General features: G+C 40.8%; 1 protein-coding gene across 2 annotated transcripts in view; it reads right to left on the bottom strand.

Annotated features, from left to right (window-relative positions):
- The window catches only part of rasgrf2a (Ras protein-specific guanine nucleotide-releasing factor 2a), a 42447-nt gene that overhangs the window by 6457 nt on the left and 17110 nt on the right, over window positions 1–18880 (bottom strand). The window contains exons 2-22 of one of the 2 annotated variants that reach the window (XM_038733883.1): window positions 16346–16452; window positions 14914–15061; window positions 14540–14629; window positions 14200–14453; window positions 13308–13387; window positions 12211–12404; window positions 12004–12113; window positions 11803–11921; window positions 11563–11726; window positions 10069–10135; window positions 9824–9960; window positions 9637–9719; window positions 8655–8903; window positions 8285–8377; window positions 7688–8196; window positions 5929–6054; window positions 5742–5831; window positions 5460–5566; window positions 3233–3345; window positions 2284–2344; window positions 1821–1924 (exon numbers count right to left, since the gene is read on the bottom strand). In XM_038733883.1, coding sequence (XP_038589811.1) covers window positions 1821–1924; window positions 2284–2344; window positions 3233–3345; window positions 5460–5566; window positions 5742–5831; window positions 5929–6054; window positions 7688–8196; window positions 8285–8377; window positions 8655–8903; window positions 9637–9719; window positions 9824–9960; window positions 10069–10135; window positions 11563–11726; window positions 11803–11921; window positions 12004–12113; window positions 12211–12404; window positions 13308–13387; window positions 14200–14453; window positions 14540–14629; window positions 14914–15061; window positions 16346–16452 — 3005 coding nt within the window. The remainder of the gene's footprint in view (window positions 1–1820; window positions 1925–2283; window positions 2345–3232; window positions 3346–5459; window positions 5567–5741; window positions 5832–5928; window positions 6055–7687; window positions 8197–8284; window positions 8378–8654; window positions 8904–9636; window positions 9720–9823; window positions 9961–10068; window positions 10136–11562; window positions 11727–11802; window positions 11922–12003; window positions 12114–12210; window positions 12405–13307; window positions 13388–14199; window positions 14454–14539; window positions 14630–14913; window positions 15062–16345; window positions 16453–18880) is intronic. The other variant, XM_038733884.1, reaches the window with a different exon arrangement.

The raw sequence follows: 18880 nt of genomic DNA, 5'->3' as shown, positions 1-18880 counted from the left end.
ACTTCCTACTTCCTGCCGCAGCCATGGAGATGAACAACAACACAGTCCTGAATGGCGAGTTTTAGTTTAAGGAACTCCCAGACGGCTACGTTGACAAGTCAAAAGCAGTATGCACCTTGTGTGAAATGGAATTAAAATATCAACGAAGCACTTCGAGCTTAAGCTAACGTTACCATCAACGAGCTAAGCATGCAGCTAGTACAGAATCACTGATGCTAGTGGACGCAGGCAAAGCACTATTAAGTTATATATATTGTCGTCGTGGGAGACAATTGTTGCACGCCTACTTAAAGCAAGTGCTGCCTCATTGGTTTCAACTGAACTAAAAAATAATGTAGCAATGGAGTATTTTGTTTGTTATGCACTTTATAATAATGTGTGTACATTTTGTGCATGCACTTTTGATATAGAATTGAAATGAAAAGCGAGCTTAAGGAAGACTTTATTTAAGACATTGATTGTTTTACCTCAGTCTCATCTTTTGATTTGAAATAATCAAATAAATCTAAAAGTCAAGTTCATAAACTAACTTTCTTTGCATTAATTTGATTTCTAATCACGATACACTGGTAAGAATTGTTATAATTGTTGATGAGACAATAATAATATAATAATAATAATAGAATTTTAATCATGTAATAAGACATGCAACTATTGAAATTCAGCAATTAATCGCGATTAAGAAAAAATTTATCGTTTGACAGCCCTGCAATCTATATATTAAATGCGCAGGGGATCGCACATTTCATTGATTGGTTGACTTACAAGCCTACCTGCACGCACTCTGCCTTTGCAGTCATTGCGCATGAACATTATTTTTTTTTAAATGCTGCCCATATCAGACTCCAGTTTGAATTGACAATAAGTACATTTGTCAGAAGGAAGTGAAAAATGGAGGGGGGCGCTGTGCAGTGTCCAGTCTTGAGTCTCTTGCTGGTGAGCGACTCGGCTGTCCTGACATTGGCTGGCAGCCATAGGTGTCATTTGCACTGAGGACGCTGGGGACACGTCCCCAACACATTTTGAAATGGCTGATTTTGTCCCCATCACTTTTAGAAAGCATTTGTTAAAAATGTTCCAAGAAATGTTAACTAACAAATGAAAATGCTTTTGAGAAAGGCAGCTGATTACTGCATTATATTCCTTATTCTAAATAAAGACATTTCCACCATAATTTGGAGCAGAAAATGTCTCCAGAAAGCAGGAAATTTAGTGTTTAATGCTCACATATTTAAGCATTTCCTATTTCTTTAAAACAGAGTTAAAAATCTTCTTGTCTTGTTCTCGTGCATCGTCACGTCTCGTGACCGAAGTGTATTTGACGCCCCTAATCTGAGCCCTTATGTCCCCACCACTTTCCAACACAAAGTGACGCCCTAACAGAGAAGAGTCGTGACTTGTGGCTTGCTCTGAGGGATGGCGCTACCAGCCAGCCTGCAGTGGTAGTTGAGTGGAGCGCTTTAGCTGGAGCACACAGTTTGACTAACGCCTGGAGCTAGCTGGGAGAACTTTGGTAGACCGAACACGAGGCGTGCTGCAGCATTGTGTATACGTTTACTTTCCATATACGTATGTTTAAGTTTCTTTCAGCTTTCCTGCTGTGAACTGACTCTCTAGGTTGTACTTCCAATTACTCTAGGTCTTCCTAACTGAACACAGTATTTATTTCTCCAGTAAGTTTTATATACCAAATCACATAGTTCTTTCTAGGAAACTTACACACCTGTAAAATAAAGAATTACCAAAAAGTCTAACCTGCTTGTTGTGTCTTGTGCAATGTGGTGTAACAGACCAGTATCTGTACTGGATGATGTACTCACTCATAGGGGATACTCCTGAACACGATGTGGTCCAGTAGCGTGATCTGTTCGGCCAGTTCCATGGCAGAGAGGGAATCAAAACACTCGGCCTTCGGACTCTCCGCCTACAAACACACACAGACTTTTTGTAGTACAGAAAGAAGCGGCTGAAAATACACTATCACACTAAGTTAACGCCACATACTGAGACTCCACCTATGTGACTGGGTTGTGACAGAAATCACCACAATACACATGAACTACTGCACAGCTGGTGGTTTTCATTAAGGGGGTGACTTCTTCATAACAACAACATTATTCTTACCACAATGAAGTGTAGTAGCGGACAGCTTTTCTGGAGATAAATTATTTCAACAATTGCTTGAAAATGTCGTCTGAAGAAACGTTCTGCTTTATGAGTAAAAGCTATAACTACATTCTTTTTGTTTAGTACTTAGTAATAGTGACAGGTTGTAGTACTGACCATCTGTAGTATGTCCTCTATCTTCAGCTGAGCGTCATCCTGTTCTTCTTGAGAAAGGGCACTGAAGAGCAAAACAGACACTGCTAGAACATGTGCCTATAGTCCTGCAACTACTCGTTCTTCAGACACCATTGTATATAAAGTGTAGCTATATTTCATATTTATATATAATTATGTTTATTTAAATGTATATCAATCAGAAAAACACAATTTATCGCATCCCAATTCAGTAAAACTTAACTTTATTACCCCTTATTTTGCATTTATAAGCAGTCTACAAACACTTAATAAATGGTTAATAACACTATAATGGAGTTATATGCAGCTGTCAGGAGATGTTAAAGTATTTGTCAACAAGTATAACTTCTCCTACTAGACCAAATACATTGAAAACTCTTGCATCTGCTTCCACTACATTAAATGTTTATATCCTGCTTATAAATGCTAAACGCGGAGAATTAAAAGTAAAACCAGTAATTTTTTTTTGGACCAACAAATGTAAAACAACCAGAAAATAAAAATATCTTCTGAATATAATAAATATAAATATATAATATAATAAATCTATTCATCTATCTGAAGATAAAATGCTGGAAAAATAAGGACATGTTTTAGCTCTCGCAAAAAAGCAGAATAAAGATTTATCAGTCATGCCGGTAGACACTAAAACAAACCATTTGATTCCCTTGAATGTGCTCATTTGATTAATTTTAATTTATATATTTAGCTATATATAAGAACCCTACATATACTAATCTACTGTCCAAGGAAGTTCTTATAATTTTTTAACCAACATTTTAATAAACCAATTTATTTGCATATGATCTTTTGAATATTTTGCTTGAAATTAGACATTTTTCTGGACGATTCAGTGATTTCATGTTATGAAACATTGCTGTTATTATTTATATATCTGTTGTTTTTTACATTGGTTGGCTGGGCTGTGCACCTTAATATGTTTGTTGTTGCTTTCCTCTCCTGTTGCAGCAGGTCTGGATCTCGCAGGACCTCCTCCAAGAGAGTGATCACCCCCATCTTCAGCTCACTGTTCATGTCAAAGTCCTGACGGGGAACACATTTACAGCCGAGTTACAATAAATGTAGTGGCAATGCTTTATATTACAAACCGCAAATATATTTTCATTATTTAGCATAGACGTGATATCACTGTGTACATATAAACAGGACAAACATGTACAAGAGAAGACAAGAGGACAGGGAATAAGTACTTAGAGAATACTTTACTATTTATCATCATCAGCAAAAAAAACTATGCTTTTATAGTGCGAGTCTTTTATGTATTTCATGTACTGTAAGTCTGTTTTTCTGCTTCTGCATGTTTCAATCAGTGTCTTATAATGCAGCACAACGTCATCTAACTTAGTTAATTTTTCTTTTAACATTAATAACCCCCATTTCAGTGTTTTTATAAAGTCCGTCTGTGTTGCATGTTTTAAATAGTATCTGACATTGTAATATACAGTAATGGTGTCCTGTATGATACATAATTCTTTTCTTTTCTATATTATTGCTCTACGTGCTTCTAATTGATCTAACAACATTATCTTAATCTTATATTCTCTTTTTTAGAGTGACTTTGCAACATTTGTCAGAATAAATAGAGTATCGTGGAAAAGTTCATTGTGAGCACCAGAACGAGACTGAAAGATTAAAGGCTCAGGAAACATTTTCAGGTGTTTTGAGTTAATCAGAGCTCTTTTCAGGTTGACATTTCTGTATTATTATTCTTTATTCTAAAATTCAAACATATTTCGAGATACTGGAGTTTTGATTTCCATGAAGATTAAAGCCCCATCCACACTACTGCGTTTTCACTTTGAAAACGCTTCCAACCACGTTTTTCGTTTTAAAACTCTGGGTAGCGTTTTAGTGCTGACAGGCAAAAATGGAGGACTTTAGAAACGATGACGCAGACGCTCACGTTTGGCCTTCTGATTGGGTCTCATAAGTCATGCAAAGCAGAAACACGATGCTACTGACAGTGTTTATGATTTAGTATTTTTATTAAAATATTAACCCTAACCGTGCAAATAACACTTACAGCCTACATTTGTACTGTGCATGTCGCCGTTTATTTTGCGACGACTCCCAGTCTGTTTTCCACCACAGCTGCTTTTAACTCCCGTGTTACATTCAGTAACAGTTCCAACTCGTTATTGGCAAAATAAAATCTGGTGCGATTCTTCGGCTGCAGTACTTTATTCTTTCGCCAAATCTTCTGTAACTACGGAGTAGAACATCCGCTTCATGATTACACGGCACGCGCATGCCCAGTGTAACTGAACGGTCGTTTTAATGTAGACGGAGATCAGCTCTGATACGCAGCCAAAACGCTGCTGTGGACGGAGATCGTATTCATTTTAAAACCCCGTTCTTAAACTAGAACTTAGTATTGTAGATGGGGCCTAAAACAACAAAAAGGTTTAAAATACTTCATTTTATGTTTAATCAATATATAATATATGAAAGTTTCAATGTTTTATGTAAATTATGAAAGAAAATGAACTTTTCCACAATATTCTTATTTTATGAGATGCACCTGTAGAATAAAATAACTACTCTGTTAATATATATGGGCAGAAAATGTTGATCAATAGCAAGAAAGTAGTGATGGTAAAACTACTAATGCTTAATTTACAGAACTATTTTTTGTAGAATAACAAAATAGAAAATAATCACTGTATTTGTTATCATACTAACTGCTGTTGATATTAGTGGTAGTTCACCAACTGAAGGTCGTTGCCCACACTGACCCAGAACTGTGTTCATCAATCAGACCAAATACTACATGCTCCCTTTTAAGGCTACAAAATCCAGGTACAAAAATAGCATCTTATATAATCTTAAATGAAAATGATCCTTTTAGTGTCCCTGGGGAGGATGCTGACCTTTCTGCATGCTTCCTGGGTGGGAGAAAAGACATGCAGAGCAAAGAGCAGCTCCGTCGGGGAAAAAGGAGTAACAGGAGGTGATGGCAATGGAAACAGACAACAGACTCAGGTGGTCTGAAAGTGTCCTCTACAGGTTCGGGTCTCCTCTAACCTTTGAGGCAGTTGGACGCACGTAAGGACTTGTTGAGTAGCTTGTAAGAAGGTTTTGGACTGTATGGAAAGGGTCCTGCTAATCTAGGATTTAAAGAGATGTTGAGGACTCACCTGGGAGTGCTTGGAAACCCAGTGTCGCAGCACATTGAGAACTCTGTTGGTAGCAGCTCTCCGGATGATGAATTCTTTGTCACAGACTTTCTCAGAACTACCAAAACCTGGGAGAAAAAAAAAACATAAGAGCAATCTTTTTAAATGTGTGAGGTCATTCCTGCTGTTTAGCTGCCTGTTAAAAGCCAGTGAATTATGCTATCTGGAGGTAGAGTGGCAACAACGCAACAGTTCCCTCCCTCAGCTGCGCGTCTTTTGACCTTCATGGCTTGTCGTGCTCACCCTGGGAGCTGCTATGCCCAGCAGCAGCAGTGGCAATCGCAAACGCTGAAGCCGGCGACATCGTACAGCGAGAGTTCTCCCCCGATGTGGCTGCAAGAAACCAAGAGACACCATGAGGAGAAAGGGCAACACGCTCCTGCTCTGTAGGCACTTGTTGTACACTGTTATGTATAAAGTGTGTATGTACCTCCTGACGGTCTGTAGCGGAGATGCCTTGGCGTTGAAGGTGAGCGGCAGGGAGACATGTCGCCCGCCTCGCTGGTGGCTGGTGTTTCAGGAAGAAACTTGTCCAGAGATACTGACTCCAGGACAGCTGTTAGGGAAAAAATGTTACAGCTCAAACATGGCCTCCGTAACATGAAGTAACATGAAGTAACAAGACAACGAGGTCTCGTGCTAGAAACATTTCTGTATTCTAAAACTTGGTGGAGGAAGCATTCAGATCCTTTACTCAAAGTAAAAGTACTAATGCCACACTGTAAAAGAATACTCCATTACAAGCAAACCCCTACAACTGCAGAATAAGGCTCAGTGTTCTGCTCTGTCTGTTTTTTATTCACAAAAACGCTACTAAAAAGTAAAAAGAAAAATTACACACGGTCCTGCAGTCAGAAATCAGCAAACACCTTTAGCAGCGTCAGTAAAGTGATGTCAGAGCACCTGAAGCACTTAGAAAACATTAATACAGCAGCAAACGACGTGTCATCAAATAAGTAAATCAGGATAATGCCACAGCTTCTGTTCGATCACTGAAATGTGGCACTTATGAGTCCCGATGTGACATGTTAACTGGCATACATATCACCTTGTAAAGTTGATTGTGTTGGTAAAGAATTGTTTATTTACACATCCAGCAGACACAGAGCAACATTCATTAAGAGTTGTGATTCTGTCGACCTAATGAAGTTCTCCAATGTTCACTCTCTCCTTGGCTCTGCTTTGGTCTCTTTTAACCGCTAAGAAATGTATTGGTCTGCTAAAGCGTAAGGTTTTATTAAGGGTTGGGTATCGAGCAGAAAGACACTTAAAAGCTTCGTAGAGCTGAGGGGCTCTGGATTTGTCAGCTTTAAATACTACAATCCTATGATAATATTAAGTAAAGAAAGTAAAATACAAACACATGTATTTGTATCAGAAGGGATCTACAACATTTACTCATTTCTCCAAAGCGACTTTAAAGTTGTTAAATGTCAGAGGTCGCACGCCTCTGGAGCAACTAGGGGTTAAGTGTCTTTCTCAGGGGCACATTGGTGGATGTGTCATGCGCCATCACCACCCCAGATGATGTTTATATATAAAAAAATATTGTGTCTGGATACAAAAAACAGTCAACAGTCTGACCTCTGAATGAGCACGCACGCTCGACTGTGACCTACTGGATCATAAGCTGCTGTGTTTTGGGTTTTACTGGACAGCTTTCCTTTTCAACAATTCAATATGTGGTTTTCCTCTTAGGAGGCACTCTGCTGCCATGTAAGAGCTCTACTTATGTCTTCATTTTCTTTCTCTCCTTTCCAAATTGTTGTCAGAGATTTTCTGACCTAGTGCTCCGCCGCTGTATTTATAGTGAACAAGCTGTCAGCTGTGGCCAGATGGTGATCTAAGAGCACGATTATTCCTCCGTTGGGTAACGGTGACCCATTTATGTCCCTGCTTTTCTTGTCTTTTTTTGGGTTGGCAGGCCACTAACAGTGATGTGTCAGATTCAAGTATAATGATAGCAGGAATAAATAAATCAGACACTTTGAAGATTTGCAGTAGATGCACTAATGTTCAAATTTCAAGTGAAAGAAAAGCTACCTGAGCTCTGCATTTACCTGTTCTTAAACTCCACTTTCGTAACACTACAACAGCATGTGTGAGTCGACACTAAGGCGTGTGCCCACACATGTTCACATGGGACTGATCGAGTGTGAATCATATGCTTTTGTGTTCCAGCAACATACCCCTGCGGATGCTGCGCCTCAGCTTCCCACAGAAGGCGTCAAGGCGAGGAAGCTCCCCGCTGACGTCCTCCCCTGCAGCTGGGCTCAGCTCTGGGGAGCTGGGACCACGGCTGAGGTCCAGCGGGGCCTTGGTGGAGAAGGGGGGCGGAGAGGACATCCCAGAGGCCTGGGGGAGGCTGGGAGAGCGCGTGGCGGTGGGCGGAGGGGAGGAAAAGCCAGAGGGGGGCCTGGTTGAAGTGGGCGGAGGAGAGGAGATGGAGGGACAGTGACTGGAGGTGGGGGAGTTGGCGGCAGAGGAGGTAGGCGTGGTGGACAGGTCCAAGGCTCCCACTTTCGTGCCGATCGGGGAACTGAGGGAGAGCTTGCGGCAGTGGACGGGGGAGGAGGTGCGAGGGGGGATGGAGAGAGGAGGAGGAGAAGAAAACTTGCGGCACAGCCTCGGAGATTTGTTGTTCAAGGGGTCTGTCGCCCACGAGCCCTGGTTGGTGGCGAAGAAGAGCTCCAGAGACCTGAGAGACAGGAGGAGAGTTGATCTGTAGCTCGGTCTCTGACAAACGTTGGCACAAGTGAAACACCAGTCCTGCTGATGGTATTTACTTGGACTGGTCCAGCGCAAGCTGCGTGATCTTCAGACTGTAGTCGGGACAGAGGGACATGATGGACAGACGATCACATGAATGTTGCTCGATCCTGGGACAGTGACAGGAAGAGGAGGGAGAAGAGTGTATGGTGGGGTGAAGAGAGGAGGTGAATCATGAGGGGAGAGTGAGAAGAACAACAGAACATGTGGGAATGGAAAGATGGAGTGAATGTAGCCATGCATGAGTCTGTTACATGAGGGGAGAGGGAGGGACAACGAGGGCCGGTGAACATGTGCAAACAAATTAACACAACCACAGTGATGTTTACTGACTATTTCAGAGATCTACCGTACCCAGGGGGAGCACTTTGACGTAGGGACATGTACCTGACAGGTATGGAGGTAAACGGCTTCTTGTAGATGTCCGCCAGTTTGTCCATGACCACGGCAGCTGTGGTGAAGATCCTGTACGTGTGCAGGAAGGTGTTGAGGAAATCTATGGAGAGGAATCGCAGGTCTGTGAGTCGCTCCAGCAGGCGCTCCACGCTGGCATATCGGATCTGTGGGACCTTGCAGGAGTTGAGCGTCTTGCTGAAGCAAATGTCGACGTCGTCTTTATGCAGTCGGGCATCAGACCTAAAAAAATAACCAATAAATAACCAATAATAATCAAGTTAAATCACCACGTTCAGGTAAAGGATAAGGCTGGTGATATTTTATTATTGTCAGCTGTTTCGACCTTCCTGTCTGTGGCTCATTGGTTCCTACAGAGGATGTAAATCTTTTAAAAACACCTCATAAATATAGTTTTATGTTTAAAAATATCTCAGTAATTTCCTAAAACAGCTGCTCACTGTAGTTTTCAGTAAACAGGAATAGTGGATTTTTTCTTTTATTACTATATTCAGTGCGTATTAATTTACATTTGGTGTCCTAGTGAGTATTTGGGGCGGCAGGTTGGTGTATGTGGGACTGAGTCAAAATAAATTGGTCTTTTCATCAGATTTGTTGACAATAAAACTATATAAATCCTCAAGGTTATCCTTAAACATAAATATTTTATAAGACTTTACCTTAAGAGTTAAAGAAACCCACCATAATTTCAATTGTATGATTATTTTACTGCATGGTACTATATTTACAATTTCTAGTCTTACATAGAAAAATAGATTTCTGTTCCTTTTTTTTGTTTTTTGTTTGTTTGAAGCAACACTTCACTCAGGATTAAATTAGATTCCATGTGTTAACTGTACGGCCTCTCACTTTAATCTGCATAATAAAAGTAAAACCAAAATATCTGACGAATGCATGAGGTTATAGCCCTAAATCTTCCTGTTTTTTAGACGGATCAGAAATCCTTGTCACTTACTTGATCATGTGCGGCACAGAAACTTTGGAGTTCTCCTCAAACACACTGGTCATCAGGCCGTTACATCGGATATTATCAATGCACTGAAGCAGAGGGCGGAGAAGCAACATAAGATCTGGTGACACTTTCAGTCCAGTTTAATCCCACATTAAAGAGATCTTTAACGCTTTCAGACAGTCGGGCTTACCTGGCTGATATCGCTGGTCCAGGCGGCCTTTTCTTGGCGAGACGGAGCCAAGAGGACAACGGAGAAGGGCTGACCGTCAGGAGGCTCCACCACAATTTTGAACTCCAGATGGTTGAAGCCTTGACCTGCTGCGTTGTCTGCAAAAGGTAAACACGCCTCAGTTAACAGCCAGCGTTGACGTAAAGGAACCAAGACAGAGAAACATACAAGAGGGATTGATGTTGTTTTGGTAAAAAGATTCTCACAGTCCTCATCACTGGCCTCTAGTTCTTCAATGAGAGTGCACTCTATCAGAGACAGCGCTCCTCCTTGCTGTTGAGGGAGACAAAAAAAAAAAACAGATGTAACAGAGTGAAAAATTGCCAGAAAGTGATTTCAACGTAGCCATCAATGAGATCTTTCTTTGGGATTCAATGGCATCTTTACCCAGCATTCAGCGCTGTTGTGTTTCCACTGTGCTTCTCACTCATGTGGTATAATCAGAAAATCTAAAACTAAATGTTCCCTCTCTAGTTCTGTGCGACATTAAGGCCTCTAGTTTCATACAGCTGTGTGGGCTGGTGGAAAGAGCAGCCGGTCCTCCCGCAAACAGCCACCTTAGCTGCTGAAATCACGAACCTCTTTAACAGAACTTTATTACGTATGTATTCATCCACCTCCAGTTAAACAAATGAATGAATTCTGACGCTCACTCAACTGTTCATGAATATAACAAGCCTGAATGTGACATTTGTTAATAATTATGCATAATATTTTTCATAAAGGCAGATGTTTATATTATGTATGACTGCATTAAAAAGCAGAATTAACAATTACCACAGCAGAGCACTAGTTCCTTTACTTTATCATTTCAGGCCCACATAATATTCAGGGCTGGTTAAAATATTGTGAATTTCAATGGAAGATATGCTCAAACACATGGACAGCTTTTGGCTTGAGGTTTCTCAGTAGGTATTTTATTACACACATACATACACATTACAGTTTTGGATTTTTCATTAGTTTTTATGTTTGTTCACATCTAATTTTCATTATTTCGTTTGTCTTCGTTGACGATAATAACCTTGTTCAGAAGTCCCACCTGCTCTATGGAGATATTGTGGCTCTCAGGAAGCCAATCACTACCACTGGTTTTCTTGTTCTGTCCTAAGGTTCACACCTTCTGGTGTAATGTCTATACAGAATTAGTGATTATTTCTGGCAAATACATTCATTTTGATGAGTTCCTATTTGGAATATTGAGCAGAGCACCTAGAAAAGCAATCAAAGAAATGGCTTAACCCTGACCTGTGTACCTCTGTACAAGACCGGTATCTTTGTAATGGAAAGAATTTTTTTCTCCATGAGACTCCCGGTTAGGAAATTTTAAGAAATTTGTGAGAATTGGATTGCATATATTTCCCTGAAATGCCCTTCTTTTGTTTAAATTTGGGTTTCATGTAACTTATTAATTATCTTTTTATTTATCTGCTTATGTTCTACTATTATATTGTAAAAAAGAAAAGAAAAAGAAATGATGATGATGATATGTGATTCTTAATAAAAGAAGTAATAATGTATCTGCTAGGGTTAATACTTTACAATGGGTTTAAAATACTTGATTATTATTCAAGTCCGTCCTTTGATAGATGTTTTGTTATGTTTGTTGTATTTGCACAAGTTAAACTTGTCTAAACTTGTTAGGATGGTTATTAATTCCAGTGTACTTGGATAAATATTTGTGAACAGGTGAGGCCGACCTTGAGCAAGTGAAGCTTTCCTCCAGATGTTCGGGTACAGATGAGGATGTGTTTGGTGAACAGAAAACACTGTCGCTCTCCTTCCTTCCTCAGTGACAGGGAGCCCAGGCGGACCTTGCTGAGCATGCCCCGCTCGCTGCTGGACGGCAGCTGGATGAGAGAGCCTGGCCGAGGAGACGGTCAGCGGTGAGTGAAAAGATATGGAGCAAAGTGGCAGCGAGAGGCAGGGAGGAAGCTCACCTTGTCTGACGAAGGTCTGACTTGTGTCCAACAGGATGTCACAGCCCTCGACAATCATCCTCTCTATGGCCAGATTCTTCCTGATGTTCTCGGTGTCACTCACCTCGTCGTGCATCATCCTGACAACACGGCCGATCACCGTTAGCGTCAACATTATCACCAATCAGTCACTACATATCAATGCGACGTGCTCGCACTCACTTCGACAGCTCCTCCAGTTTGGATTTGGCGAATTCCAGACTCTTGCGCTCCACATGCTCATGGGGTGTGTGCGCCAGCAGCTCATGAAGAGTGATGATGTATCGTGGAATCTGAAATACAGAAGACGTGACATTGGTGACACATTGGTTTTCTTAACCAATAATAATTGATCAGTTTCACGTTAGAAACGTGCGTGCAGCAGTGTACCTGGAACATGGGATAAGTGAGGAAAGTCTCCAACATCCGGCCCTCACATGCAGCGTTGGACTCGTACTGTTTCAGCAGCTTGTCAAAGTCTCTGTTCTGCTTACAGTTTGCCAGCACTTGCAGACTGTACTGGTGGTTACGCACAAACTCCTGGTAAATGTTCAGCATGGGCAGCAGGATATCAAACAGGTCCGCTGGGTGGGAAGAAGAAAACACAACACATATAACCTTGAGACAGAGATGGGGACTTGAGTCGCTCACACAGTGACTTCAGACTCAGCTTGAGACACACTTTAGACTTGACTCGGACTCAAGGTGCAGGACTCGTGAACAATGTTTATTTTTTAGTAAACTTCTGATGAGCTTGCTGTTTTTCCCTGCGTTACCTAGAACCTGCTTACGTAACACGAAGCATCGGCTGCTCGCGGCCGCATGAGGACACCGGCAGCTGCAGAGCCATTCATAATAAACTTTGGCTTTAAAACTTCACACAACAAGTAAACATGTTTAGCTCAGCATTGACCATCTAACGTTAGCTTGCTTCTTGCTTTAGCTACGACCTCCATGAGGTTAACTCCGTCTCTCCTTCGTTGGCTGCCATCACGTTAATTATTAACGGTGGCTGCAAACAGGTTACAGGTTTATTGTTGATCATGTAATGTTTTATTTAGTTATAACGTTACACTGGTTTGAGAGTCTGCGGTTGGTGTTGACTTGCAGTAGTTAATAAGCTGTCATTAGTTGCAGTGCACCTTACATGGTTGTGCTCTGTAATTGAAAAACAGGTTACAGTTACAGAATTCGTTATAGCGAAGCAGTTTTATAAGCAGCCTGGATTGAACGCAGCAGGTGATACAACGTGCCTTTATTGTGGATCTTTTCTTGATTGAAATGTCCAACTAAGTATTGTCATACAGGAATTAAATCATGCTTTAAAGAATTTAAATCCTGCAAACTGTCAGCACTGACTTCGTTAGGAACACCATGTACCATGGGCATTCATTAGGCATTGCAGTAATGTAATGCATATGCAGATTGTAATTAATCAACATGCAAACTGTACAAAGAGACTCGACTGTCAGCGCTGCAGTACTCACCCAGAACCAGCGTGGGCCAGTTGGCAATCCGAGCTTTCAGACCTTGATGGAAGATCTCATGCAGAAACATGATGGTCTCACTAGAGAGGGAGAACCGGTCTCAAATCACTCACTCACTTTAAACTAGAAGATAAACTACCAGCAAGAAATCCACTGTTACACAAAAGAAAAATAATACTTTATTGTCAGATCGAGTCTGACATTTTTCCTGCATCACAGCAGCTCCGCTTGCAAAACCAAAGATAAGACAAAAATCAAGACAAGTTATAAAAATATCCACAGTATCTCACGTACAAGTGAGTACCCCCCCCCCTCACATTTTTGTAAATATTTGATTATTTCTTTTCATGTGACAACACTGAGGAAATGACACTTTGCTGCAATGTAAAGTAGTGAGTGTGCAGCTTGTATAACAGTGTAAATTTGCCGTCCCCTCAAAATAACACATCACACAGCCGTTAATGTCTAAACCGCTGGCAACAAAAGTGAGTTCATCACTAAGTGAAGATGTGAGGGCCGTACTTACTTTTGTGAGGTACTGTACATTTTACAAACCATTACAGTCACAGAAGACGATATTCAAGGCCCTTCAATGCACATTTGATCTGGGATTAGGCTCCATATTTAATTTTAGGATTGACTGGTGTATAAAAGTGTTTCAGTCCTCTAACCCGATTAACTCGTGGCATCCTGCATCTCAAGGTTGATGGCAACAACTTGTTTTCACTGTTCAGGACATGTCAGGGGTCAAAGACAATATTGTTGGCCAGCATTATTATGTTATTATGGTAGGCTGATTCATAGAGTTTCTCAAGGGTTTGGCCTTCGATCTATGAGCAGCATTGACCAGTCTAACGGAGGGTCAGAGTTATTTGTACGAAGCTAATCGTACCTGTTGAGGAATATACTGCTGACGTCGTCATGGCTGATGGGAGGTTTCTTGGAGCTGGCAGCCATGCGGAGCGGCCTCAGGAAACAATTCACCAGGATGGAGAGCTGGTGGACGTATTCTGTCTCTGCCTCCACCATGTTGAAGACAATCTGGTTCCTTTTCCTCATGCTCTCAGCGTGAGGGGAACAGATGTAATCCTGGACGATGATCTTCCACTTCCTCCGGCATAGCCAGCCACGCATGAAACTTTGCACCTGCACAGGCACAGCACAGTAGGGGTCTCTCTTTGTTCTTCTTTCTTTGTTTTCATGCGCATTATTATGTAAAACCAACAATTTACCTTTTTGATCTTTTTAATATCTGGGTCTTCCTCCTCTTGGTTGCTCTGGTAAGGCTGCATCCTCTCCTTGGCTTTGTTCAGCCCTAGAATCTGGCGCAACAACAGTCTCCATGTGAGTAACACGGGCACAGAGGTTGAAATATTCATGACACCACTTTGGAGGTTTAAAACAAAAAGATATACTGTTGCATGATAAGGAAGTAATGAGTTGGAATCACCGGAGCCCTGCTGTGCTTTAGACACATGCGCTCTAAACTCAAGTGTTTTCCCATCTTGTCAGATCATTTGCATGCTTTGATCTGCATGTGCTCCTTCTGAGCGCCTGTGCATGCGGATTTATGTATGCATGCACACGCAGATGCACTCATGCATACCTCAGCTTTAAGCCTCTCGATCTCGGTGTCCTGGTCCTCCAGCTGAGTGCGAAGCTGATTGGCTGCGACCTTCTCAGTCTCCATGATCTGGACCAGGTGGATGTACTTCTGCATCAGGATCTCACGCTCGATGATGACGTCAGAGTAACTAAAGGGGAGCATGGGAAAAGAACAGGCGCAGTGTTTGGAGACAAGGGTTCAGTTTTATCTGATGAGTCACGTTAAGTCACAAACTATGCTGAGATCAATAAGCAGCAACCTGCCGGGATCATGCAAGAATAAACAACGGTGGTTTGAGGCGCATCATATTTTCTACTGAATGTTCAGATGAAGACAGAAAAGGCAGCAATAGAGAGGGAGAGAGGAGAGGAATAGAGGTCGAGTGGCGAGATCAAGTCTGTGATGTAACCAGTGTAGCAATACAGCACCAGTGTGACCTAAATGTGAACCGCTGCGAGCGAAACACGTCCATGTGCGCACGCGATCACACACGCACACACACAGTCTCTCAGATGGTAAACACATATGGAATAACACTTGGTATGTCTAATGTGCATCAGCGCAAAAAGAAAGCAGAATGTAGAGACACTTTGAGTCTCCAGCAAGTTATTTAACGCCTCAGTTCTGTTAAATATGTAGGACAAGTACGTTTTCTTTGGATTTGCTAACAAACATCGGTCAAAACTGAGGCCACTGTTTCAAAACACTTCATACAGTCTGCATTACCTGCATTGCCAAACGGTTAATCTCACCTCCAAAACGCACTCAAACCGCCAAAACACTTCATCATCACATCATCTCAAAATAAACTCATTCAACCAAAACACTGGCAACAATTCTCACTCATAACACACTGACCTAAAAAACACTAATAGAGAGCTTTATACAGAAATAATGAACTTCTCTCTTTGAAGTTTGAATGATTTTTCACATAAATTAGTGTTTCATAACAGAATACAAATAACATATATTTACATTATTGACTGTACTAAAGTTTATGTAACAAGAATTCAACAGAAATGCAGAAACGTCTTTATTTTTTCTACATTGTGATGAATAAAAAGATGAAACAAAAAACAAATCTCTGAATATTCAATGCTGCAGTGCAGTTTATCTCTATTGTTTCCACAGTAGCACTGGTGCTGAGACACAATGACCATAATATACATAATTCATGTACCGACCCCTCGAAACAATTCTGTAAAAATACAAGAACATTTCCTGCTTCAAACTCAGTCTGCAGCTCTAAACTAGGGCTGTCCCTGACTAAGGATTTACATAGTCGAATCAGAATTGTCACTTCTGTTTCACCAGCTGTGTGAAGAGTTTAGACAACGTGACTTCAGTTTTGACTGATGCAGGTTGGCAAATGAATAAAACTGTAATATGAGAAGCAACTAGAAACTGTACTACTTGATTTGAGTCTTCCTACCTGGCCTGCTGGATGTACTCCACCCACTCATTGCAGTCTGACTCTTCCTCGGTCCGCAGCTCCAAAGGTTTCTGTCCATCGTGGCCAAAAATGATCAGGAAGTAGTGCTGCATTACAGAAAAAAGTCGCGAAATAATCAGAGGTGAATTTCATTATATATTGAAGAACAACTATTAAAAATTGAGTTTTAAACTTTCAGTTATAATTTCACTAACTTGCAGGAACAAGACTGTCATGTCTGTATTACTTCATCTATTTTGACATGGAGGCTGCAGCAGTAAAATTTGATCTGGTCTTATCGAAGTTACCTGATGCATATAGATCCCGAATCAGCACAACTGGAGTATTCAAGCTAAGAAAGACGAACTTACAATATGCAGTATAACGTGTGTTTTTAACTTCTCTATATTTGGGATATTTTGAAATTGTGTATATTTTTGTCACTGTGTCTTTGAAGTTCAACAACGAACATAAAGTGTGAAGCTGGGTCATTTTTCTTATTGTCAAAATATCCCATAAAATTTTATCAATCACTAGGTACCGTCTGCCTTCCTGTCTGTGGCTCCCAGCTCCAAGGCCATTGGTTCCCACAAAAAAAAAAAAAAAAAAAAAATGTAAATCTTTGGTGCCAAATTAATACTTTTATTTAAAATATCCAGCTGGCACCTGTGATTTCTCAAACAGGAGGATTTAGTGCATTAGTAGGGGACTATTTTCAGCAGCGGATGAATTCACATGTGGTGCTCTAGTGAGTATCTGGGGTAGCAGGGGGGTGTATGTGAGTCAGGATAAATTACAGCGCCGCTTCTCCCTGCTGCTGTAAACTTGTGCGCTCACACACTTTGGCTTCAAGACAACTACTTTTCTTTTGAGGCAATTACGGTAACGTTAACTAAGGGTTTGAACAGCGTTTCCACTGTCACTCGTTTGTGAGAACACAATCAAGCTAGCCGCTAACTTTGGAGTGCACATGTATTAGAGCCTTTATGGTAAATGCAGTTAATAGGAGCAGAGCGGGCATATAGACAGGGTTAGTGACTTTATTCTGTCTTTTTCTCACGAGAGTCTTACCTGAAGAGAAGCTATTAGGTCCCAATTGTACACAATACGAGCACAACATACAATATAATTTATCAAATTGCATCGGACTTGGTGAATGAAGCGCGGTATAGACATGTGACAAGGTCCGGTATTCAAAATAAGGTGTTTGTGTTCTTCTATACAGTCTAACACAACTTATACAGTAAGGAAATAAGATTAATTGGCTTATATTCACAGGAAGCATAAAACATCTTACATGTGTCCATTAAAAGTAAAATAAAATGTTTGGTAAATTACTTACAAATTATTCTTTGATTTACGTTTGCTGGAAAAACATTAAATAAATCAATTGACTTTTTTGATGTTTCATCACCATTTATATCTATGCAGTTTGCTTATGATAAAAAAATTTTACTAGGCCACAAATTTGTTAACAAGAGTGCAAAGTTCTTCATAGATCTAGCCATTTTATTTTGCACCAAATGAATGCCTCCACCCACCATAGTCTCACAAAATCCTGTGGGAAACACTGTAACATCCTGATCTATTGACAATTATCGACTCGAGTGTCACTTCTCCATCATCACTTTAACTTCCAGTGAAGACACTTCCAGTTTTCTCCTCCATCACTCGGTCAAGGCCATTTATACACACTCAACAAAGCCACATCGGGTGTTTCAGTGTCAACAACCGAAGCTTTAACATCTACATCACCAACATAAACACATTAAATTCAAATTTAAAGTAAGTGTATTTAAATAAGTGTGGAGCCACGGCACTCTAACAGTCAAAACTGCTAAATGTACCTGCTAACTGCAATGTCAACACTTCAATCTTTGCATTGTTATGAGTTCTGTACAGATCGATGCTTCCTGCTGGTGATTGCAACAGTAATGCCTATTGCATTATATTGCATTACTCTGCCCACTTTAAAATGGAACAGTAACTTGATCCTTGCAGACCGACTTTGCCCGGATCACAGACATCCATAATGTAGCTGCACTGTCATTAGAAGTATTCACTGATTATGTTGTTGTAATGCCTTGTTGTTCAGCAGACAGGTGAACTGACTTTAATAAATCACCATTTTCCCTGAACGAATCAGTGGCTTTCAGCAGTGGAGCTCGCACCACTGGTGACTGAGAGCACAAAACGTTACTTCCTCCTTAAAATCTTATTAAAAGACCACAAAGGCCACAGAAACAATCATAATCTGATAACTGTTGCAAATAGTTACTTGCTGAGCCGTTATAAACAGTGCTTGCACTGAACTGAACGTACTGCTGTTTTGTATTCTGACCCAAACCACAATGTTTTCCTAAACGTTAACAACTAGTTTTATTTTGAAAGTGTAAGTGTTGCATATTTATTATTACTTACTTGACAGCAGAGCCCTACACGTGCAAAAGCTATGCTAAAGCGGTACCCAGGGCGATTAAAAGCGATGCCAACGGGTCTTGACCGAGCGTCTATATGTGGGTTTGAATGGATGGC

This window comes from Micropterus salmoides, unplaced genomic scaffold (genome assembly GCF_014851395.1).
Source record: "Micropterus salmoides isolate LMB-PRFRI ecotype aquatic unplaced genomic scaffold, ASM1485139v1 Ms_hic_scaffold_20, whole genome shotgun sequence".
Taxonomy (NCBI): Eukaryota; Metazoa; Chordata; class Actinopteri; order Centrarchiformes; family Centrarchidae; genus Micropterus; species Micropterus salmoides.
The sequence above is the reverse complement of the archived record's forward strand: the minus strand, read 5'-3'. Positions and strand labels throughout refer to the sequence as shown.